The sequence below is a fragment of the Cetorhinus maximus genome, chromosome 15 (assembly GCF_964194155.1).
Source record: "Cetorhinus maximus chromosome 15, sCetMax3.hap1.1, whole genome shotgun sequence".
NCBI lineage: Eukaryota > Metazoa > Chordata > Chondrichthyes > Lamniformes > Cetorhinidae > Cetorhinus > Cetorhinus maximus.
Genome location: NC_135893.1, coordinates 38,267,319 through 38,291,928, shown reverse-complemented (window position 1 = coordinate 38,291,928; position 24,610 = coordinate 38,267,319). Strand labels below are relative to the sequence as shown.

General features: G+C 41.1%; 1 protein-coding gene across 5 annotated transcripts in view; it reads right to left on the bottom strand.

Moving 5' to 3' along the window:
• The window catches only part of usp48 (ubiquitin specific peptidase 48), a 132,102-nt gene that overhangs the window by 67,764 nt on the left and 39,728 nt on the right, over nucleotides 1-24,610 (bottom strand). For all 5 annotated transcript variants that reach the window (XR_013578917.1, XM_078558284.1, XM_078558285.1 and 2 more), the window contains 3 exons: nucleotides 23,876-23,984; nucleotides 15,316-15,449; nucleotides 12,170-12,252 (listed from right to left, as the gene is read on the bottom strand). Coding sequence is in view for 4 of the 5 variants with exons in the window: in XM_078558284.1 (XP_078414410.1) it covers nucleotides 12,170-12,252; nucleotides 15,316-15,449; nucleotides 23,876-23,984 (326 nt within the window). In the remaining variant the exon portion in view is untranslated. The remainder of the gene's footprint in view (nucleotides 1-12,169; nucleotides 12,253-15,315; nucleotides 15,450-23,875; nucleotides 23,985-24,610) is intronic.

The window sequence follows — 24,610 nt, the reverse complement described above, 5'->3', positions numbered from 1 at the left end:
CTCATTAGCACGTGCAAACGACACCACAAAACTTGTGCATCAATGAGATTCTGTTATATTTACCCAATCACTAGCTCTCGTGGACAACCCCTGTTATGATCAATAAAGGCACTCAGCAATACTATTTTTTCATTCTTATTTCATAAAATGCAGGTGGCATTTTTAAAAATAGAAGCTATTTTCTGTTCTGAGCAAAACATTTAACCTTATGTTTGCTGGGCAGGTAACCGCCATTTATACACTACTCATCTTGATATTAAACTTTATGATGGATTTAACAGGGCTTTTTTTAATCCATAATTACAATCAAATTGGTTATATCATCTACAAACTTTAGGAACATAATTTTAAACAAAATAAAACATTATTCCAATATAAAATGCATAAATGTCTTAATTAAGCAACCTGCACTTGTGTCGCAGTACAAAAATGTCAGATATAAATATACACGGTTGCTAAATTGTTAGTGTGAATTGCTAACCTAAAATATTTGCATCCGTCAGTGGCATACTTTAAATAAAGATCATTTCAAATGCTTTTTGGGTTTCAAAGCAAGACAGTTTTGTAGGAGATAAATTCAATTCAGTGTTCCACATGAAACAAATAAAATGTTTATTTTCATTATACAACAGGAACAGGTTTTATAAAAGCTGAGCATTAAAAACTATTCATTAACAGTCCTATGCACGTCTACAGAACTTATTATATTGGAGGGCCTACTCACAATATCGCTTTTGTTTGAAATTGCTATTTAAATCGGCTACCTACAGAGAAGCTCATGGTCATACTGTTGCTAGAACATTTAAAGGGTGATGCAAAATTAATGATGACCTCATTCCCAAATAACACAATCCTACAAAGTAAAATCTCAATGGGTCAAACTCGGATGACACAAAATTCCGCCTGTGTCGAAGTTATCAACCATTCTCGCCAGCAGAATAGCAAAAGCTATAGAACAATGCCTGTGACCAGAGGAAATTCTGCAGCAGTTGATCTGGATTAGTAGAACTTTTTGCGCCAGCAAGAAAAATAATGCCAAAATCCCTTGAGAGGTGCTTCCGTGGCACAAACAAGTCGGCCTCTTCCGCCAGGGATCAGGTGACCACGTCAAACTGAATGGAGTCATTAGATCTAAGTGCACTCAAATTTCTCTGTGAAGCAACATTCAAAGCATGCGAGTATGGTGAAAATTGAGAGAAAGTTAAGCGTTGTTGATCAGAGGGGAGAGGTTGATAGAGCAAGCGGAAAATTGTGGCGCAAAGCAGAAAGCAGACATCAGAAAGTAATAAGTATTAGAATGACTCAATTTGTTGCATTTCAAATACAGTGTAGACTGTGCTTGTATATAGGATTTCATAAAGACTTATTCATGTGGCAAATTAGGCCTCCTTGACTATCACGAAGCTCTGCTTAGCCCAAATTTGAAGGTTCCCCTGGGATTTGACTCAGTTCACTATAGGATTGAATGAGCCTCTCTCATCTTGTCATGGCTGCAAAATCAACCATAGTTCTGCATTTGCAGGTGGCAGGGGGAAAATGCTTTCAGAAACACTGCTAGTGGAGCGAAGTAGTGGAGCAAGTGTTTGTTATCCAGTTGGTATATAGGCATTATTAGCAGTTCAACCTCACAACATGCTCTCATATTTTTGCTACTTCTCTAAGTAAATTTTCACAGATACCAATGACCTGAATTACCAAGGAAACGATCCTTGAATTTAGTGCGCTTTCATCAACCTCAACGCACTAATAAATTACTTTCACTGCACTTGTACAGCAAAGCAATCTTAAATTTTACTTTTAGTACCCTGTTTTCTGTGCTTTTCTATCCCACACACAGACAAAGGTACACAGAGAGGCTTTGAAAGACTCCTGGCTGATGTACTATAGCCTCCCTGGTGTGACAGGCATTGAAACCAGTGACATCAATATAAATTTAATTTAGTGAAGATCAAACCAGCAAGTTAAGGCTACAACATATTAATTTGTAGCAACCATTTGATAAGTTATGTACAGTCACTGTATTTACACTAGTCTCACAAGCACTTCGTAAAAAGAGTAACAGTAACAGATTAAATATAACTCCAAGGAATAACTGTAAACTGTCTGATCAGTTTACCAGATTTGCTCCTTTTTGCTCCACTACTTGGAAATTGTGTAGAAACAATTTACTTGCATAAGCCAAATATTTCATTTTCTCACTTGCTGTTCATTTAAACATGTGACAATCTCACACAGTGAGAATCACTCTCATCAGTCCATCTCTGAGAAAATCCATTTGAAAATAAGTTAATTCTGTTGCTGTGGAAACAGAAGCCAAAAGCATCACAACATTAGATTACCCACTTTCCATTCAGCCTTCCTCATTCTTCTAATGCTCTTCATGCAAAGTAGGAGGAAAAAATGAGCCAATATTCCTGATAAGGATGTCTCTGACAGCAAGCACACTACAGAGCAAATGACAGTGCAAAAGTATCAGACAAAATACTCACTGATCATAGCTTCACTCTGTATAGTGGAAGTAAGATCTTCCATTTTACGTAGAATTATCAGAGAAACAGGCCATTCGGCCCATCCGGTCTGAGCCACTGTTTATGTTTCCCATGAGCCTCCTCCTACTCAACTTAATTTAACCTCCAACAAAATCTCCTATTCCTTTCTCCCCTACGTTCTTATCTAGATTTCCCCAAGTGCATTAATGCTAGTCGCCCCAACTACTCCTTGTGGCACTAATTTCCACATTTTAACCACTTTCTGGGTAAAGAAGTCCCTTTTCTATTTCTTATTGGTTTCATTAGTGATCATGTTATATTTATGACCACTAATTTTGTATTCCCACAAATGGAAGCATCTCTTCACCTACCCTATAAAAACTCCTTCATCATTTTAACAAACTCTATTAGGTAATCCCCAGAGAATAAAGCTCTAACCTGTTCAGTCTTCCTATCAGTTCTGGTATTATCCTTGTAAATCTAATCATCTAGACTTGGGTATGCAGAGAACAATTTCAAAATGTGCAGATGTCCCAAAATTTGGAAGCATTGCGAACTGTGAGGAGGATAATGATAAAACTTCAGGAGGACATAGGCTGGTGGTATAGGTGGATATGTGGCAGATGAAATTCAACGTATAGTAGTGTGAAGTGACGGACCTTGGTACAAAGAATGAGGAATGGCAACATAAAATAAAGGTACCATTCTAAACGGGGTGCAGGAGTAGAGGGACCCGAGGGGGGATATATGTGCATAGATCATTGAAGATTGCTGGGTTTTATAAACAGAGGCATAAGAATACAAAAGCAAAGTTATGAAAGTTTATAAAACACTGGTTCAGTCTTAACTGGAGTATTGTGACCAATTCTGGATATTGCACTTTAGGAAGGATAGGAAGGCATTGGAGAGGGTGGAGAAAAGATTTACAAGAATGTAATGAGATAGATTGGCAACGTTGGTGCTATCCTCTTCACAGCAGCGAAAATTAAGAGGAAATTTGATAGAGGTGCTCAAAATCACGAGGAGCCTGAACAGAGTGAAACCGCTCCAATTGACAAAAGGGTCAAGAATCAGAGGTGACATGAGGAAAAACTTGTTTAATGCAGCAGTTGGTAAAGTTCTGGAATGCATAGCCTGAGTGTGGAGGAAGCAAATTCAAAAGGAAACTGGACAATTTTTTTACAAACAAATTGCAGGCTTTGAGGAGAGAGCAGGGGAGCAGGGCTAAGTAGTTCTTACTGAGAACCCAAGGCAGGAAAAATGGTCTCCTCCTGTCCTGTAACCACTCAAAGGTTTTAAATTTGCAGATCAAAATGTGCATAGTATTCCAAATGTGGTCTAACTAAGGTTTTATGAAAGTTTAATTTACCTTCTCTCCTTTTCAATTCTATTCCATGACAAAAGAACACCAGTGCTTAGTTTGCATTTTTTAATGGCCTTTTTATCTCGACCCTGATTGTGGGTAGTTGCTCTAAGGTTGGCTACTGTCTAAAACAGCAAACCTGATAGTATTATAGTGGAACACTATAAACAAGGTATCCTTTTTTGGGTCACCCATTTTTTCATGGGCAGATATTTATCACCATGCTTCAGGTTCTCCAAATAAAGCTTTTGGGAAATGCACATGGCAGAGTTTTCATCTGCTTGATGAATGGACTACAATTTCTCTCCTGGAAGTACGTTCTCACTTGAACAACTTCAAGGATCATAGGTGCAAGTAGACAAGAGCCAAGTGAATTTAAACATGTGGAGCCAAGCAGCTAGCCAATAAGGGGCTCCCACCCAGTGTATAGCCTACCATACTGGTTTACAAGGTTAGCTAACAAAGGGTGCAAAGAATCCCAGCGCTCAGTGACAGGCCCACTTCTCCAGGTCTGAAGACCAAGCCAATTGCCTATACAATCATCAAAAGTACTGCACAGGTATCAGGTTTGACTCTTCTGATTGTCCTTCAACAGGCAGGCTTAGGGTTAAATTGGATGGCCCACGAATACAGTAGGGGGAAATCATAAAAACTCAATAATTTCATGGAATGCATGCAGCATGCCAAATAAATTCTACCTACCCATTGTAACAATTTCTGTATGCAACCAGTGCTCTCCCAATAGCTTATCAGCTGTGCATATCAGCAAGAAGCCTGATATTGATGCCAACCTGAACCACTAAAGCTAGCTTCGACTACTTAAACAGAAAGTTCATTTTGAGCCGGTACTGAAAGTTGTTCTGCAACTGAATATGAGTTGAGAAAATAACTTGGCCCCAGGTTTTTGGACACTTCAATACAGGTCTTGGTGGCAGAGTTGGAAAGATGTCCTGCATCCTGAAAGGGTCAGGAAGCCCTCCAGGCACAAAATGAGAAGGCAATGGGAGCAGATATCCAGGGGAGATTAATACCAGGAGCGTAGCCCCAAGGGCCTGGATGCAGTGGCCAAAATTTATGACCTCACAAGTGGTCAAGGCCAATGAGTGATCATGCCCCATATCCTACCAATTGCAACATTAGTCTCAAGACACTGCACAATTCACAACATCCCACACCCCCTTCAATCATTTAACAAAAATCTTTATCAATCAGGACTCATGCCTAACATTCATATGCTTCAGCTCACAATCACAGATTTTGCATTTTTGCAAGCCTCACAGCCATATCTCTCAGCTTGCACACCCCGCTCGACTATTCACTCACGACAGTCACATCTCCAAGGCCTTGTTCAATTTCCTTCAATAAACATCAGCAGCCTCCCACCAGCCATGCTGCAGCCTCACAGGAGCACTAGGACAGGCAAAGGTACCTGGAAGACAGGCACTAAGGAAATGCACAGAAGTGATTAATTTATTTTTGCCTGCAATACGGCATGGCTTCATTAATAAATTTGGATTGATATGTTTTGATAATTTTTATTTTTGCATTGTGACCAAGAGGACAAATGTGAAGGTCAGCGATAGAGAGAAGGTAAGATGTAGGACTGTCAATGAATGGGGAGCTGATGTTGGCCTTACTTGTATCGCTTTAGAGTTACTTGATCACATTCAGCCTAAGCTGAAGGGAGCTGCATAGGTTTCAGCCTCCCTTCCTTATACTCTTTGCGTTCCTGCTCCTCAACTTCTTGTCTCAACAGTTGAATACAGCAAGGTTGTGCAGCATACCAGAACAAATCTTGAGCCCCACTCAGCTGAGAACTGCAGGGCTCCTTCCAGAGCAGTCCAGGCTGATCCAGATCAGTGCTTCAACACAGCTTTGTTGTACTACTGTATAATACTCAGGGCAGGCGGTGGCATAGTGGTAACGTCACTGGGCTAGTAATCCAGAGACCCAGGGTAATGCTCTGAGGTGGCGAAATTTGAATCCAATAAAAATCTGGAATTAAAAGTCTACTGATGACCAGCTGGTTCACTAATGCCCTTTAGGGAGGAAAATTTGCTGTCCTTACCTTGTCTGGCTCCATGTGACCCCAGGCCCACAGCAATGTGGTTGACTCTTAAATGTCCTCTGAAATGGGAGCAAGCCACTCAGTAATGATAAACTCAGCCCTGTCGACCCTGCAAAGTCCTCCTACACAACATTTAGCGCCAAAATTGGCAGAGCTGTCTCACATACTAGTCAAGCAACAGCCTGACAAACTTACTCACAGAATCATACCTACAGGTAATGTCCCACCATCATCGCTATCCCACTGGCAGGACAGATCCAGCAGAGGTGGTGGGCACAGTGGGGAGGGAGTTGCCCTGGGAGTCCTCAACATCGACCCAGACCCCATGAAGTTGCTTGGCATCAGGTTCAACATAGGCAAGGAAACCTCGAGGCTCAGGAAACACTGTGGGTGGTAAGGACACAATGTCCATCACCAAGAAATCGAGCTGGCCGAGTCCTAAAGGGCACGACTGCTAGATTGAGTCTGTGGTAGGTAGTGTGGGAACCAACTAGAGAGGAAAACATGCTTGACCTCATCCTCACAAACCTGCCTGCCACAGATGCATCTGTCCATTGCAATATCAGTAGGAGCGACCACCGTACAGTGTTTGTGGATATGAAGTCCTGTCTTCACATCGAGGATGCTATTCATTGCGTTGTGTGACACGATTTCAAACAGATTTAGCAACGTAAGACTGGGCAACCATGAGGCACAGAATTAGCAGCAGCAGAATTGTACACAGCCATAATCTGTGCCTCATGGCCCAGCATATTCCCGAGTCTACCATTACCACAAAGCCAGGGGATCAACCCTGGTTCAATGAAGAGTGCAGGAGTGCATGTCAGGAACAACACCAGGCATAAAAATGTGGTGTCAACCTGGTGAAACTACAACACAGAATGACTTGCATGCCAAACAGCATAAGCAGCAAGCAATAGACAGTTATACGATTCTACAAACAACCGGTCAGATCTAAGATCTGCAGTCCTGCCACATCAGTCGTGAATGGTAGTAGGCAATTAAACAACTCACTGGAGGCGGTGGCTCCACAAATATCCCCATCTTCAACGATGGGGGGGGGGGGGGGGGCACAGCACATAAGTGTAAAAGAAGTGCCTAGTGGATGATCCATCTTGGCCTCCTCCAGAGGAACCCAGCATCACAGGTGCCAGTCTTCATCAATTCGATTCACTACACGTGATAAAGAAAGGCTGAAGACACTGGATACTGCAAAGGCTGTGGGCGATGCCAATACTCCAGCAATAGTAGTGAAGATTTGCACTACTGAAGTTGTCACGCCCCTAGCTAAGGTGTTCCAGCACAGGTACAACACAGGCATCTACCCTGCAATGTGGAAAATTGCCCAGATATATCCTGTACACAAAAAGCAGTACAAATCCAACCCGGCCAATTACCAGCCCAACGGTCTACTCTCGGTCAGTCAATTGGCAGAAGGGGTCATCGACAGTACTATCAAGCAGCACTTGCTTAGCAATAACCTGCTCACTGATGCTCAGTTTGGGTTCTGCCCGGGCCACTCAGCTCCTGACCTCATTACAGCCTTAGTTCAAACATGGACAAAAGAGCTGAATTCCAGAGGTGAGGCGAGAGTGACAGCCCTTGACATCAAGGCAGCATTTGACCAAATGTGGCATCAAGGAGCACTAGCAAAACTGGTGTCAATGGGAATTGGGGGAAAGCTCTCCGCTGACTGGAGTCATACCTAGCACAAAGGAAGATGGTTGAGATTGTTGGAGGTCAATCATCTCAGTTCCAGGACATCATTGCAGGAGTTCCTCAGGGTAGGTCATAGGCCCAACCATTTTCAGCTACTTCATCAATGACCTTCCCTATATCGCAAAGTCAGGAGTGGGGATGTTCGCTTATGATTGCACAATGCTCAGCACCATTCTCAGCTCCTCAGATGCTGAAGAAGTCCAAATGCAACAAGACCCGGACAATATCCAGGTTTGGGCTGAAAAGTGGCAAGTAACATGCATGCTACACAAGTCCCAGGCAACGACCATCTCCAACAAGAGAGAATCTAACCTCTTGACATTCAATGGCATCACCACCATCAACGTCCTTGGCAATGGGGGTTACCATTGACCAGAAACTGAGCTAGACGAGCCATGTAAATACTGTGGCTACAAGAGCAGGTCAGAGGTTAGGAATCCTGTGGCGAGTAACTCACCTCCTGACTCCCCAAAGCCTGTCCACCATTTACAAGGCACAAGGCAGGAGTGTGATGAAATACTCTCCACTTGCCTGGATGAATGCAGCTCCCACAACACTCAAGAAACTTGATACCATGCAAGACATAGCAGCCCACTCGACTGGCACCCCATCCACAAACATTCACTCCCTCCACTGATACAATGACAGCAGTGTACACCATCTACAAAACACACTGCAGGAACTCACCAAGCCCCTATAGACAGCATCTTTCAAACCCATGGCCAGTACCATCTAGAAGGACAAGGGCAGCAGACACATGGGAACACCATCACCTTCAGCCACCCAACATCCTGGCTTGGAAATATATCGCCATTCCTTCCTTGTCGCTGGGTCAAAATCCTGGAACTCCCTCCCTTACAGCACTGTGGGTGTACCTACACCACATGGATGGCAGCGGTTCAAGAAGGCAGCTCACCACCACTTTCTCAAGGGCAATTAGGGATGGGCAATATATGCTGGCCTAGCCAATGACACCCACATCCCATGAATGAATGAAAAAGCTGTGTTGCAGTATTGCACTTGTTATGCACCTGCTACACCCAAGTGCATGCTTCGCAAACCGGAGTTATCAGCCATGGAGTCACTGGACAGCCTTGACCATCCAGCAGCCACCCTTTGGTTTGCCATAGTAATTAAAATACAGCTGGCACAGAGGACTGCCACAAAATGAATGCATGAGTATTGACGGGATACGGGCATTGGCCTGCATGATGCATTGCCTGTCTGGCAGAGTTGACATTTGACATATGAAAACGAATGCGCATGCAGTCAATGGCACCCTGCACCATGGGGAAGACTGCAATCCTCGCAAACCTCTGTGCTTGTTCTGGTTACTTCTCTCTGGCAAGAGGGAATGAAATAAAATTTGAGTTATCATTCTTTGCTTAGAGAATGACCTTCCCTGTGCAGCTGTACACTGCAGACTGAGAGATATTGCTAAAATCTCCAGGAGCTTAGCAGTTAGGTACCAAGTTCATAGCCAGCCACTTTCAAAGCCACAGTGGTCCTTGCCTTGCTCAGAGGTTGGGCTGTGGCTGCAGTAATTGACCTATTTCACCAACAGCCTCCTAAAGGGAAGTGCTGACATCTCAAGCATTGGTCACCGCTAAAGTTCAGTTCAGAGAGTTGGTTCCTAACTGGGTGTATATAATTTCTTTCCAAGAGACTTCCTCCACTTTTCCCTCTTCCAGCAGCTTGCCCTGCTTTCTGTGGTCTAAGCTCAATTTCCCACTTATACTTAATACCAAGAGGCCTACTAGTCCACCAATGTTTAGAAGCAGCTTGTTTTTGCAGAAACCTTTAAGTCAGCTGAAAAATATTTCAGTAACTGTCAGACCACCCCCTGTACTTTTTGAAATGTTAAACAGAAAGCACCTGAAAACAGAATTGCAGCAACAGCATGACGTTATGATCTGCCTACTCTACATGTTGCTAGCAGGTGTTAGGTGCACATGTACCAAACTCTTTATCAATATAGCACACTTTGCATCAGCAATGTGTACTAGCACTGCAATTACTATTTTGGAAGCTTAAGGTTGTGTAGCAGCCAAAAAAGAGTCACTATCAAAACAAATTTCACCCCTGCATCTTGGAATCAACTCGACCCAAAAAAAAAATCTAACTTCTCCACTTGCCCCCACAAAGACAGTTACTGTTCTGATGAAAGGTCACAGACTTGAAACACTAACGTTGTTTCTGTCTCCACAAATGCTGCCAGACCTGCTGAGTATTTTCAGCACTTTGTTGTTTTTCAGGGTTATCACTAGCTGGCTTTTAAAAGATTATTTCATGATGTGGGAGTCACTGACAAGGCCAGCATATGTTATCCAACCTGAATTTCCCTTGCAACTGAATGGCTTGCTGGGCCACTTCAGAGCGCTGTTAATAGTCAACCACATTGCTGTGGGTCTGGAGTCACATTTTGACAAGACCAGGTAAGGATGGCAGGTTTCCTTCCTAATGCTAAAGGGCATTAGTGAAGGATATGATTAACAAGTGTGAGGCTAGATCGCTGCAAGTATTTAAAGAGGAGGTAGATAGATTTCTGAAATATCGGGGAGTTGAGGGCTATGAGGAGCTGGCACGAAAGGGGAGTTGAGGCCTGGGGCAGATCAGCCATGATCTTACTGAATGGCAGGGCAGGCTCGAGGGACCAAATAGCCTATTCCTGCTCCCATTTCTTATGTTATCAACCCTCAGCAGGAAGGCAACAGGCACATGAGTGGCATGAGGAGCGGCACAAACCTGCTATTCGGTTGCTTCCATACAAGATATTGATATTCCAAGTGACAGAGGCTAAATCTGCCAGAAGAGCATTTGCACTACTAGGTGGTGACCTGAGAGCGGGCAAAGGATTTTGACTAATGAATTGACAAGTTTTGCTTAAATTCAGCACCATGTTGGCAGCTCACATTCACTTCAGTTATGCACTTAAATGGGTAAAAAATCCAAGGTATTTCATTATGGTAATGAGCACATATCTTCTCCCCAGGAAAAAATTCTGCTGTAGTACAAGTTTTGGCCCAGCATTAAAAAACTCTTTCAAAGAACACATCTTTAAAACTAAGTTGATACAACACGGCTGCCAAACTTAAACCCATGTTAACTATTTCTGCGCGCATAGCAGAAGGCAACCAGTCTACTTTCATCTGCACACCTATGTTCATCAGCAAATTGAAGAGCTGAATCAGGCACGTTTATTTGGAGCAAAAACAAGTTGAGTGATGAGTGTCTTCTCATAACTGGAAACCCAAGGCTCCAGAATCACCACAGGCACTCCTCACAATCAACTCTATCTAATGCATGCATCTCTTTTTCAAGCTAGGGTGTTTAAAATTGCACAATATTTCAAATGTGGCCTCAGCAGAGATCTACAAGGGTAGAATAGTTTCCCTCAATCTAGTTAAATTTGATAGATATTTATACCATAGCTTTACAATGACTGGAAATATGTAGTTAGTTAATTCAATATAATCACAGCCAGATCTTTTCCTTCCACATCAGATCTACAAATTTCTGTTCCTCTCCCAATCCTTGAAAGTGTTGTCAGCCCCAAATCTCAGCCTATCATTTCTACATGTCTGAATATCTCCAATTAGGCTTCCACCCTTACAACAACACTGAAACAGCCTTAACCAAAGTCACAAAAGACATCTTCTGTGACCATGTCCATGGTGCACAATCCTTCCTTGCCCTTCTAGACGTTTTTTGCAGCCAACCTTCTCCAACACCTCCCCTGTCATTTAGTTCAATGGGATTACTCTCCGTTGGTTCCATTCTAACCATCAGGGCATCTCCAGCAAATGCTTCCCTTTTTCACCTCTGCACTCGCTTGAAATCTATACTTGGTCCCCTGCTCTTCCTCATCTTCAGGCTGCCCCTTGGTAACATTACCTGAAGATATGGGGTCAAATCTCACATTGAAAATAATTTGTTCAAACCATATGCTGCAACTTGTACTATCTACTTGCCAAAACGCGAGAACTTATTGAACACATGGCATTTGTTTTTGCTTCATGTATTTTCTTGCCAGTGGACCCTTTAAAAGTTTAAAACAATCCCATTCCTGTCTTCTGAAATCTCTACCTCCATTGTCTTCTAAACATGCCTTTTAGTTAATCTCAGCTGGTTTTAAAATTAAACTCTCAATCCTCATCACTTCTTCTTTTGGAGTATTTTACATGTTGTGCTTTTAGTAATTTTAGTTGCGATCCCAAAGTTTCACCTTTGCATCTAAGGACATCTTTGTCTTCAATATCCTTTCAAACAATCTGGAAATAAATTAACTTTTGCTTTTGAGCAAACAGTGTAAAACATGCAAGAACTGAGTCAGTCCTTGAGCAAATATTTTCACTAACCAAGTGCCAGCTAATCAGCATGTTAATGGGCCATCAGGAGAAGCAAACACTCATTTCCCACATAACAGATTAATTTGAACTGGGACCTCACAACTAAGGGAGAAAAACAATTCTTGAAATAACTGAAATCCAACATAATGACTGAAAGCATTAATATGAAATTATTCCTTACCTTTCCTTTCAAGGTATGCAGTTAGGTCTAAAACTTCAGGAAAGCTGATGTAAGAGTTTAGTTTTTTCTTATGACCAGTTTGCCTGCAGAAGTTAAATTTGAGAAATTCAGATTATGAACTCTAACTGTAAAGCTTTCAGGATGGAAATTCACCTTGGGCTGCGGTGCGATAGAGGTGGTATTGTATTGGCTGCCCGTTATACATAGCACTAGATATTCAGTTCCATTGCAGTTAACGGAATTAAAAACCAAGTTCTGGGAATAATGGGCGGTGAATCAACAGCACCAATTTTGCTTCATGACCAGAGACAGATTTCTACCCCATGATGTCTTATCAAAAAAAGGTTAATGTTTTATTATAAGGTGGTTAAAAGTTAAATGGCTGCCCAAATATTGGATTTAAAAAACCAATATTGAAATAAAATCTAAAAATTAATACCTCAATCACAAAATTTTAATTTCATGAATGTTATTTTCTGTGTTTTAAACTGAAAGGGTGGTGGAAGCAAATTCAATAATTACTTTAAAAAGGGAACTGGATATACTTTAATAGGAAAAAAAGCTCAGCACTAAAGGGAACGACTGGAAGGGTGGTACCAATTGAATAGCTCTTTCAAAGGGCTGGCACACTGTATTGGATTGCATGACAATGAACTGTGTTATAAGATTCTAAGATTCTCTAAGTGGTCACAACAAGCTTGCTGGAGGCGGAGTGCTTAAAGATGTGGATTGCTGGAAGACAATACAGTCGCTGGTCACACGCACCAGCCACCAAAATGAATCACTGGCAGAATCTACAAGTTTCCAATCTGGCTGAGGGAATTGATCAAAACTTGAAAACACTACATCAAAAACCAAACCTACTACCTGGTGTTAACCATGCACTTAATGTAGCAAATAAAACAGATTCTCAAATCAAAGCCAATATCATTAGCTAAGCAGAGCAATGAAAATTGTTATAGAGCACTTAGAAAACTTGAGAACCACAATTCTTTGGCAAACTACTCAAAACAGGAATATCAATTTAAATGTAGCTGATTTTTGTTTTAAAACCGGTTCTGCATCAATAAAATGAACTGCTGCAGGCCCTGAGAAAGAATGCACTTCAGGTGTAGTACTGACAATGAATAAACAGTGAGATCTGGAGTAATATCAAGTGGTTACTGACTGGGTGTCTCTAAATTCCTAAAGAAGCAGTGTCCCAGTGGAATTTGGATGACAATTCAATTTTATTCGATTGTCGAACAAACGCAAAAAACATAGTGTTACTTGATCTTTTCTTTTGAATAAATGGTAAAAGGCTACAAATGCTTTTGTAAATTTCTGGCAGTGTAAATGTGCAAAATAATGCAGGCTAATAGTGGATTCAATCAAGGTATTCAAAAAGGTATTGGATGGCTATCTGAAAAGAAAGAATGTGCAAGGTTACGGGGATAAGACAGGGGAGTGGGACTAGGTAGAATGCTCTTTCAGAGAGCCAGAGCAGACTCGAAGGGCCGAATGGCCTCCTTCTTCACTGTAAAGATTCTGTGGTTCTGGATATTTAGCATTGACCTTTCCACTTCATGACCAAATTTGACTTCAGAAAACCTCATGTGGTGTTTACAGGATATTTCTAATTGGAATAAGCATCTCTTGATAAAAGCAGTATATAACCAAGCTATACAGGTTGGCAGTGCCTAAATTCATTGTTGTGTTGATCAAAGTCCAGGCATCTGAAAGGGTCATTGCTATTGGTTTCAATGTTCGTGGCAAGATAATGGGTTAAAAAAATAACCAAACACCTGCCCCTGTATGGTGCTTGCCAGTGACGAGCCCTCATGTCTGGCCATCATTGGTGACAGGATCAGGCACGACAATTTCCCATACTCATGTGGTGGAATAGCTGCCTACACTCGTTATCTGAGCTAACACATGAAGAATTGCTACTTGAGCATGGTAATGAAGGGTAAACAGCAGCCTCTGGCACAGGACTCCAGCAAGAGGAGTGCAGAAAAATTAGAAAACCAAGCCAGAATGCTACACAGGGATCATACTCAGAGAAAGAAACTTCTTGTAACCTTCACCATCAACCCAATCCACGTGTTCAACAAATTGTATATGATTTCCACATTCGAACTGATTCAAAAGCTACACAAGAAAGTGTGGAGAAAGTCTACTTCATAAACACACACACCTGTGAAAGTGAATGAAGTTTCAACTGATTGTCACAAATTATAAGAATCATAATCCTAAATAGTTTCCACACCCCACTACTGAGCAACAATTTCAATACTTACATTCTTCAAATGAAGCATAGAATTACATAGAATGTGCAGCACAGAAACAGATCATGCAACTCAACCAGTCCATGCCAGTGTTTATGCTCGATTCGAACCTCCTCCCATCCTTCCCCATCTATCAGAATATCCCTCCATCCCCTTCTCCTTAATATGTTTATCCAGCCTCCCCTGAAGTGCATCTATACAATTTGCTGCAACTACTCAGTGTGGTAGCAAATTCCAAACTCTCACCACTCTCTGGGTAAAGATATTTCTTCTGAATTCCCTATTTGATTTCAAACTGACTATATAATTATGATGTTCTAATCTGATTTATTGACTAGTTCTGCTGTTCCCAAATGAAACTGCATTAATAAAACCTCTCAATTTTGACGGTCTCTATTGGGTCATCCCACAGCCTTCTCTTTTCCAGAGGAAGAGGCCCAGCCTGTTCAGCTTTTCTTGATGTGCACAACCTCTCAGTTCTGGTGTAATCCTTGTAAATAGTTTTTGCACCCTCTCCAGTGCCTCTAAATCCTTTTCATAATGTGGCAATGAAACTGCACTCAGGAGTCCAAGTGTGATCTAACCAAGGATCGATACAAGCTTGTTTTCAATCCTATCCCTCCAGAAATACCATAGATTGCGGCGTATAAGTCAACATGTGAAGGCTCAAAAAATCCTTCCAAAAATGAGGGTCAACTTATATGTCAAGTATAATACATGAAGCGGCATTGGTTTTGGATGCAGATGTTCTACTGCAAGCATTGAAATTATACAGCAAATCATGGCTCGAAAACTGACTGCCGAAGTAAACAAACATGTTCGTGAAAACAAGCACAAATATTCACTGATAATGCTTTCAGCAAACTGAATGCGACTGACCTGTCAAAGACAAACCTCAAAAGCTGCAAATTGAGTGTTCTCGGAAGGCTGAGTAGTTTAATTTTTCTAGTGGCATTCTGTTTGTCCTGACATTCATCACAAAAGTACCTATTATCTCCTTCCAACTTTTCTTCCTGAAAGAAAATTCAAAATTAGTGCAAGGGCTCTAAAAGGGAGCAAAAACATGCAAAGCAAATTCTACATGCATGAATTGGTTTCTTCTAAATAACATATGCCATGTTCGTGATAATTTTCCTCACTAATTCGTGGGAGACTGTGGAGCATCTCTGTTCAATCCACAAGCATGACCTCAAGCTTCCGGTTGCCTGTCATTTTAATTCTCTGCCCCACTCCAACTTCTCTGTCCTTAGTCTTTTATGTTATTCCAATGAAGCTCAGCATAAGCATGAAGAATAGCATCCACCTCATCTTTTGATGAAGCATCTTACAACCTCTGGATTCAACATGCGCTCAATTTCAGATCATAACCACTGCTGCCATTTGTTCGGACAACAGCTTTTGGTGATGATTTTATTATTCCCATTTACGCCTCCTCTGGACCCACCTTTTCTTTATTTGTCCCATTGTTATCCCTGTTGCCTTGCATCATCTCTTTTGTCATTTAATCTCTTCTGCTTTCCACCCTATCCCAGACCTCACTGCCTCCTTTACTTGCCCCTCTATTTTTTTAAAATTTTGTTCGTGGGATATGAGCCTCGCTGCCCAGGACAGCATTTATCGACCATCCCTAATTGCTCTCGAGAAGGCGGTGGTGAGCTGCCTTCTTAACCACTGCAGTCCATGTGGTGTAGATACACCCACAGTGCTCTTAGGGAGGGAGTTCCAGGGTTTTGACCCAGAAGCTGTGAAGGAACAGTGATATACTTCCAAGTCAGGATGTTGTGCAGCTTAGAGGGGAGTTTCTAGGTGGTAGTGTCCCCATGCATCTCCTGCACTTGCTATCTAGTTGGTGGAGGTGACAGGTTTGGACGGTGCTGATAAAGGAGCGTTGGTGAGTTGCTGCAGTGCATCTTATAAATGGTACACACTGCTGCCACTGTTTGCTGGTGGCGGAGGAAGTGACTGTTCAAGGTGCTGGATGTGTTGCCAATCAAGCAGGTTTGCTGTGCCCTGAATGGTGTCAAGCTTGATTGTTGGAGTTGCACTCATCCAGGCAAGTGGAGAGTATTCCATTACAGTCCCAACTTGTGCCTTGTAGATGGTGGATAGACTTTGGTGAGTCAGGTGATGAGTTACACCCGACAGAATTCCCATCCTCTGACCTGCTCTTGTAGTCGCAGTATTTATATGGCTAGCCCAGTTCAGTTTTTGGTCAATGGTAACCCCCCCAAGATGTTGATAGAAGATTCAATGATGCCCCTTGACATTCAATGGCGTCACCAATGGTTGGATTCTCTCTTGTTGGAGATGGTCATTGCTTGGCACTTGTGTAACATGAATGTTACTTGTCACTTGTCAGCCCAAGCCTGGATATTGTCCAGGTCTTGCTGTATATATATATATATATATATATATATACACATGGGCAGCTTCAATATCTGGGGAGTTGCACAATGTTCAGCACCATTCACAATCATCTGCAAGTATTCCCACTTCTGACCTTATGATGGAGGGAAGGTCACTGATGAAGTAGCTGTAGATGCTTGGGGCTAGGGCCCCAAGCATAACTATCTTCCTTTGTGGTAGGTATGACTCCAACCAGTGGAGTTTCCCTCTGATATGCAATGACTTTTGCTCGGACTCTTTGATGCCATACTCAGTCAAATGCCGTTATGATGTCAAGGGCAGTCATTCTCACCTCTTGAGTTCAGCCCTTTGTCCATGTTTGGACCAAGGCTGTAATGAGGTCAGGATCTGAGTGGCCCTGGCTAAACCCAAACTGAGTGTCAGCAGCAGGTTATTGCTGAGTAAGTGCTGCTTTATAGCACCATCTACAACACTATCTATCACTTTGCTGATGGCTGAGAGTAAACTGATGAGGCTGTAATTGGCTGCGTTGGAACTGGCCTGATTTTTGTGGACAGGACATACCTGGGCAATTTTCTACATTGCTGGGTAGATGCCTGTGTTGTAGCCGTACTGGAATAGCTTGGCTCGGGGCACATCTAGTTCTAGAGCACAGGTCTTCAGTACTATTGCTGGAATATTGTCAGAGCCCATAGCCTTTGCAGTATCCAGTGCCTTCAGTTGTTTCTTGATACCGTGTGGAGTGAATCAAATTGGCTGAAGACAGGCATCTGTGATGCTGGGCACCTCAGGGGGAAGCAGAGGTGGATCATCCACTCAGCACATCTGGCTAAAGATGGCTGCAAATGCTCCTTGTCTTTTGCACTAATGTGTTGAGCTCCCTCAACATTGAGGATGGGGATATTTGTGGAGACTGCTCCTCCAGTTAATTGTTTAACTTTCCAATATCATTCACGGCTGGGTGTGGCAGGACTGTCGAGCTTAGATTTGATCTGTTGGCTGTGGGATCGCTTAGCTCTGCCTATCATATGCTGCTTCCGTTGTTTGGCACGCATGTTGTTCCGTGTTCGGCACGCATGTTGTTCCATGTTCGGCACGCATGTTGTGTTCCAGCTTCACCGGGTTGACGCCATATTTTTAGGTATGCCTGGTGCTGCTCCTGGCACACCCACCTGCACTATTCATTGAGCCAGAGTGATCCTCTGGTTTGATGGTAATGGTAGAGTGGGGTATATGCAGGGCCATGAGATTACAGATTATGGTTGCATACAATTCTACTGCTGCTGACAGCTAAGATGTACCAGCTTAAAATCCATTACATTTCTAACTTTTTCCAGTTCTGATGAAAAGGTCATCAAACCTGAAAAATTAACTTTGTTTCCCTCTACAGATGCAACTCGCTTTGCTGAGCATTTTTGTTTTTATTTCAGATTGCCTTCAACCGCAGTATTCTGTTTTATAAAGGAGATTTTCTATGCTTCAACTTTTCAAAAGAAGTTGGGCTTCCAATATAAACAAAAAGCAAACACTTTTTGCAATACCACAGAACTTAAGTGGGTTTTATGAACATTATTTTTATTTACTGTATGACACGAAAGCTGTGGCCGAACCTCAATCCATAATGTATTGAATGGAGTACCCTTCGATAAAATGCTGATTAAGTTGATCTACAAGAAATAAGCTTCCAGGCTTGAAAACCAACTGACTGCACTTTGTATTATGTACAAAGAGGAAAATATATTGAAGATATATCCTATAAGAATGTCAACTGAGATGTCAGAAAGAGGTATTAATGTCTATAATGTTATTGGAAATTATTTTTTAAAATAGAGTTCTAGTGGGGTCTGTGCCTGTGTATGTCTTAATTGGATTAAAGCCAGCTAGTCTAGGTGTTTAGATGTATAGTAGTTTTCAGATGGTAATTAGATAAACGTTAAGGAGGGTAGAAGATAAGGTGTAAATTTGCATTTGTTAAAAGAAACATTCAAGACTGCGGGTGAAATCTTATACCTAGCTAGAAGATGCCAAGCAATGTATTTATTTTTTCAGTTTGCTAACAAAATTGGTGGGATGAAAGGATGTTATTATTAGAAGAGGTAAAGTTAAAAGCCTAGCGATACAATGGAAAATTTACATTCAAAGAGAAAGATATGTATAAAGGAGATTGTTGTAAGGTAGAGGCATTTTAAAATCCAACAAGTCTGAGAAGCCTCCAGCCTGTAAGCCCTAAGTCTGTCTGCAAGGACCCAGAGCTGAAAGAAACTAATTTTGAATGCGACTGTCCAGGGTGTGCTTTGCCAAGGATCTGTTAAATCTTTTGAGTTTTACTGTTGCCTTAACGGTGGTGTAACAGGGTCAGATTAATTAGGGGATTTTTGTAGTTATTGTAGTAGTAATTTTGTAGACATATGTATGTGTTTACAATTCAAAGCCTGCATCTCGAAACATATAAATTGCAAAAATGGGCTATGACAGTTGTTTCAAGTTTCCCTCTGGTATTTGAACAACTCAGCCTTTATCATCGGCTGTGTCATAATAGAGATTCAGGGAGACAATGCAGCAGATGGATGGCAAATCCAGGGGATGTAAAAGTTCGGGGATGTGGAGGGAAGGAGGTTACAAAGATAGGGAGGAAAAAGATTAAGAGGAATTTAAATAGGAGGGTGAAAATTTTATATTTAAATGAGTTATCAGGAGCTGGGAGTCTATACAAGTCAGTGGCGCAGGGATGATGGATAGGATGGGACGAGCAGAATTTTGGATGAAAGTTAACAGGTCTGGAGAATGGAAGGTTAGCCAGGAGTTCATTGGGGCAGTCGAAGTTGGAGATCTCTTCATGAGTACACTTATTTATAAGCCAATTTCTAACCAGTTCTTTTCTTTCCACCCCTCTGCGTAGTTTTTTGGCGATTTTGAAATCTTTTATAAGGAACTTCAGCAGAAGCTTTCTGAAAATCTACAATTGTATCTCAAGGAACGCCATCTCCATGCTGTCAAAGCCAATGAGGGGTCAGGCATAAATGTTTCCATTTATGCAGATTGGAAACAAAATACAACTATAAGTTGCTCAAAATTTCTCAAGAAACAAAAACAGGGAGCAAATTTAGAATCAAGGAATGGTGTAGATATTAAAACTTTAATTCCTTTCACAAATGCATTGAGTGAAGCATTCTTGGAAGGGCTTTTCACGGTTACCACAAAACGCTAATGTTTCCTCTCCTGGAATAAAATTTATGAATGAATGGGCATTATTTTGCAAACAAACTACCAAACCAGCTGCACAGGCTTAAAGCCCTGCCGAAGACCAAAAAAAATGGTTGGTATCAGTCCTAAAACTGCTTAGATGTCAAGTATGCACTGATCACCAAACAGGAGCCTGAACTTGATCCCATATCTTGCACATTAAAAGATGACTGCCATTCACCAATTGTTCGTCTGCAAATAGTTCTTTTCCCCTCCAACTATCCTTGTCACTGCCATGGGCCTGACTAAAGCTTTTCAGAACCAAGTAGTACAGTGCACAATTACGTGCAAAATACTTTTCTATTCATGCAGGCTGCTCACCCATGTGCAAATATAAATATACGCAAAGCTTCAAATTTTGAATAGGAATTTGCTATCATTTCTCATACTGAGATATTAAATCCACAATGCAAGTTGTGTTCTAAAAAAATTCTGAATGTTCAATACAAAAGGAAAATTTCCATGGACTGCATCTGCACAAGTAAAATTTATATGAAGATTAATGCAACACAAGAAGAACTACGGCACCTCAAACCTGCTCCACATTTATTAAGATCATGGTCGAACTTATACATCAACTCCAGCTTACAATCCATTCCCCATATCCCTCAATTCCCTTAGTGCCTGAAAATCTATCGACTGAATGCACACAACTGAGCATCTACAGCTTTTTGGGTACAGTATTCCAACGACTCATAACACTCAGGTGAAGAAATTTCCCCTCAACTCAATCCTAAATAGCAAATCCTTAGTCCAAGGCTACAACCTGCTACTTTTGGTCTCTTTAACCAGAACAAAGTCTCTCAGCATCCACCCTTTTAAGCCCTCAATTTTATACATTTCAATGAGATCACCTCTCATTCTTCTAAACCACAGAGGACGTAGGTCCATTCTACTCAATCTCTCCTCATAGAGCAGGCATCTCATCCCAGGAATAAATTTAGTGAACTTTCATTGCACTCCCTCTAAGGAAAGCTCTAAGACAACATCCTTTCTTAGATATGACGACCAAAGTTGCACACAATACTCCAGGTACGAACTCAGAATCACAATTGTTGCAGGGTTGGAGGCCATTTGGCCCATCTTGTTTGTACCTGCTCTCCAAATGAGCAACTCACCTCCTGCTATTCCTTCGCCTTCTTCCTATAGCCCTGCACATTCTTCCTTTTCAGATAACAGTCTAATTCCCTTTTGAATGCTTCTATTGAACCTGCCTCCACCACACTAAGGTAGTGCGCATTCCAGACTCTGACCACTCATTGCACAGAAATGTTTTTCCTCATATCATTTTTGCTTCTTTTACCAATTACTTTAAATCTGTGCCTTCTCACAAGTGGGAACAGTTTATCCTGATCTACTCTGTCCAGACCCTCCCTCAAAACCTTAATTAACTGCAGCAAGACTTCTTACTCTTATAAGTCAACCCCCCTTGTAATAAACATACAATTTGCTTTTCTCGTTGCTTGCTGGCCCTGCATGTTTACTTGGGTGATTTGTGTACAAGGGCCCCCAAATCCTTTTGCATACCAACATCTGTTAGTGTCTCACCTTTTAAAAAATATTCTGCTTTTCCATTCTTCCTACCAAGCAGATAATCTCACTTCACCACATTATTCTCCTTGGCCAATCACTTAACCTGTCTTTTTCCCCTCACCATCCTCCTAACAGTTAACTTTCACACCTAGCTTTTGTAACACCAGGAAAACTGGGTATTTTACAATTGGTCCTCTTGCCTAAAGATTGCAAATAGCTGCAGCCCAAGCACTGATCCTTGCAGCACTCTATTAGTTGTAACTTGCCATACATAACAAGCCGTTTATTCCTCCTGTTGACCAACCCACACTAAAACACTACCCATAATCCTATAAGCAGTAATCTTATATAACAACCTCATGTGTTACCTTATCAGATGCCTTTTGAAAATCCAAAAAATACTATTTACTGGTTCCCCCTCATCCATACTGAAAAAATCCTTAACAGATTTCTCAAACAGGACTTCTTTTTCATAATACCATGTTGACTCTGCTAACCATATTATCATTTTCCAAGTGCCATGTCCTTTATAATACATTTCAGTGTTTTTCCTATATTCCTTTAATTAGAGATGCTGGCATCACTGGCAAGACCAGCATTTATTACCCATCCCCAACTGCCTTTGAGAAAGTGGTGGCAAGCTCCCTATGTGACAAAGGAGTGACTTGCTAGGCATTTTAGAGTTAACCACATTGATGTGGGCCTGAGGTTACACATCGATCAGGCCAGGTAAAGTTAGCAGGTTTCTTCCCCTAAAGAGCATTAGTAAGCAGGATGGGTTTTTAGAACAGATAGTTGCATGGTCATCATAACTGATACTAGCTTTTTATTCCAGATTTACTTAATCAATTGAATTTAAATTCCCCAGCAGGCATGGTGGGATTTGAACTCATGTCGCAGGATCATTGGTTCAGGGCTCTGGATTAATAGTCCAGTATTATAACCACTATTGCTGCTACTAATAATCAGGCCAAATGATTTAGAATTCCTTGTTTTTTCCCACTCCCCTCTCTTGAACAGCAGGGTTACATTTGCCACCTTCTAATTCAGGCTACTATCCTAGATTCTAGGGAGTTCTGGACGATCAAAACCAACACAGTCACTATCTCTGCAGCCAGCTCTTTTAAATCCCTAGGGTGCAGGCCACTGCGTCTGGGGATTTTTCAGCTTTTAGCCCCAGTAATTTCTGCAGCCCATTTTTTTCACTAATATTAATTACTTTAAGTTTCTCACTCTCATTACAAATTCTAGCGTGTTCTTTGAATCTTCTACTGTGAAGACAGATAGAAAATATTTGTTTCACTCTCTGCCCATTTCCTTACCTCCCATTATAATTTCTCCTGTCTCTGCTTCTATGGGGCTCTCATTTATTTCCACTAATCTCTTCCATTTTACATACTTATCTAAGCTCCTGTATCCGTTTTTCCATTTCTTGCTAGCTTACTCTCTTATTCTATTTTTTCCTTCTTTATCAATTTCTAGGTCAGCCACGTTGATTTTTAAAACCCTCCTAATCCTCAGGCTTACTTTCCTTTCTCCCATCGTAAATCTATTCTTTTAATATAACACTATCCTGAACTTTTCACTTTCCAGTCAAGTTTTTATTTCTCAAGGGAATATATGTTTGTTCAGAATTGTGAATTATTTCTTTAAATCCTTTCGATTTCTTACCTCTTGTCACATCTTTTGACAATTTCTTAACTTTCTCCAGCCAACATGCCCATCATACCTTTGGAATTGGTTTTGATCAGTTAGTTGTGAATACAGTTTTGGACTTAACCACATCATTCTGAAACTTCATATCCTATTATATCATGGTTACCCTTCGCCAAAAAATCCTTTACTAAAATATTACTAATTAACGCTGTCCCGTTACACAATACTAGATCTTAAATAGCCTGTTCCCTAATTGGTTCCTTGACATATTATTCTATAAAACTGTCAAGTGCATTCCATGCACTTGGCTTCTAAGCTACTTTTGCCAATTTGGCTTCTCCAGTTCATGTGACGATTAAAATCCTCCAGGATTATTGCATTAACATTGTTGTATATTCTCAATTTCCTAATTTAAATATTAGATACTGATATTATAACTCTCTTCAATCGTCTCCTGTCTGCACCAGGGTAAATGAAAAAATATGACTTTTGATTGGGGCAAAAAGCTGTAAGATTAGTGAAATTCAAATGGACTCGACAATTATTTCTGTATTGTGGGGGTCAGTATGGTGGGTGAAAAAAATATTCCTGCAGAATGAGCCATGGGGCCTTTTGTCCCCATTACTGAATACCAAGGTACCTTCAGAAATTCCTCAATGCAATCTGTCAGTTGCTTGTGTCCTTGGATATTTAACTCCAGTTCATAAAAACGGGATAACAGCTTAGACTCCCTCCCGCACTGATTACACCTGAAATTAAACAGAGATATTCCTAATTAAGCGGAGACTAAACAAATTACTGTTTTGAAAATGCAGTAGTATAGTATAAATTATAGCTTGACAAGTGGAACTCAGCTTCCATGTTAGATGTACTTGGGATATAAGATGTTGAATTAAACAACCATCAGATTCCCGCCTGGATCACCACAAATTTCATTCATTTCGAATAGCTGAACATTTGGTCAGATTACTCGTCTTCTCTCAGACTTGCTAACAATTACTTTCAAAAATTCTGCTCGGTCACAGGTTAGCAAATCAATTTATTTCAAAATTTCGATAAGTCAGCTTTCATTGTTCTATTTAATTTTAATGTTCTGTTTAATTAGTTTGTGCAACCAATGTTAAGCTGCTAACTGTCAGTGTGGATGTAAAATGTATACAACAGGAAAAAGATAATTATATTTACAGATCATCTGCATCACTTTGTATATAGTGAGGTAAATTCAAGATATAGTTATTTGATGTCGACATCATGTTATTTAAAAAGTAATGGACAGTTGCAGAAAACACAAAAGTGCTAAAATGCCTTCAGCAAAAAACTTGCATTTATAAAGCGCTTTTAATGTAATAAGACTCAAGGGGCACTTCACAGGGGC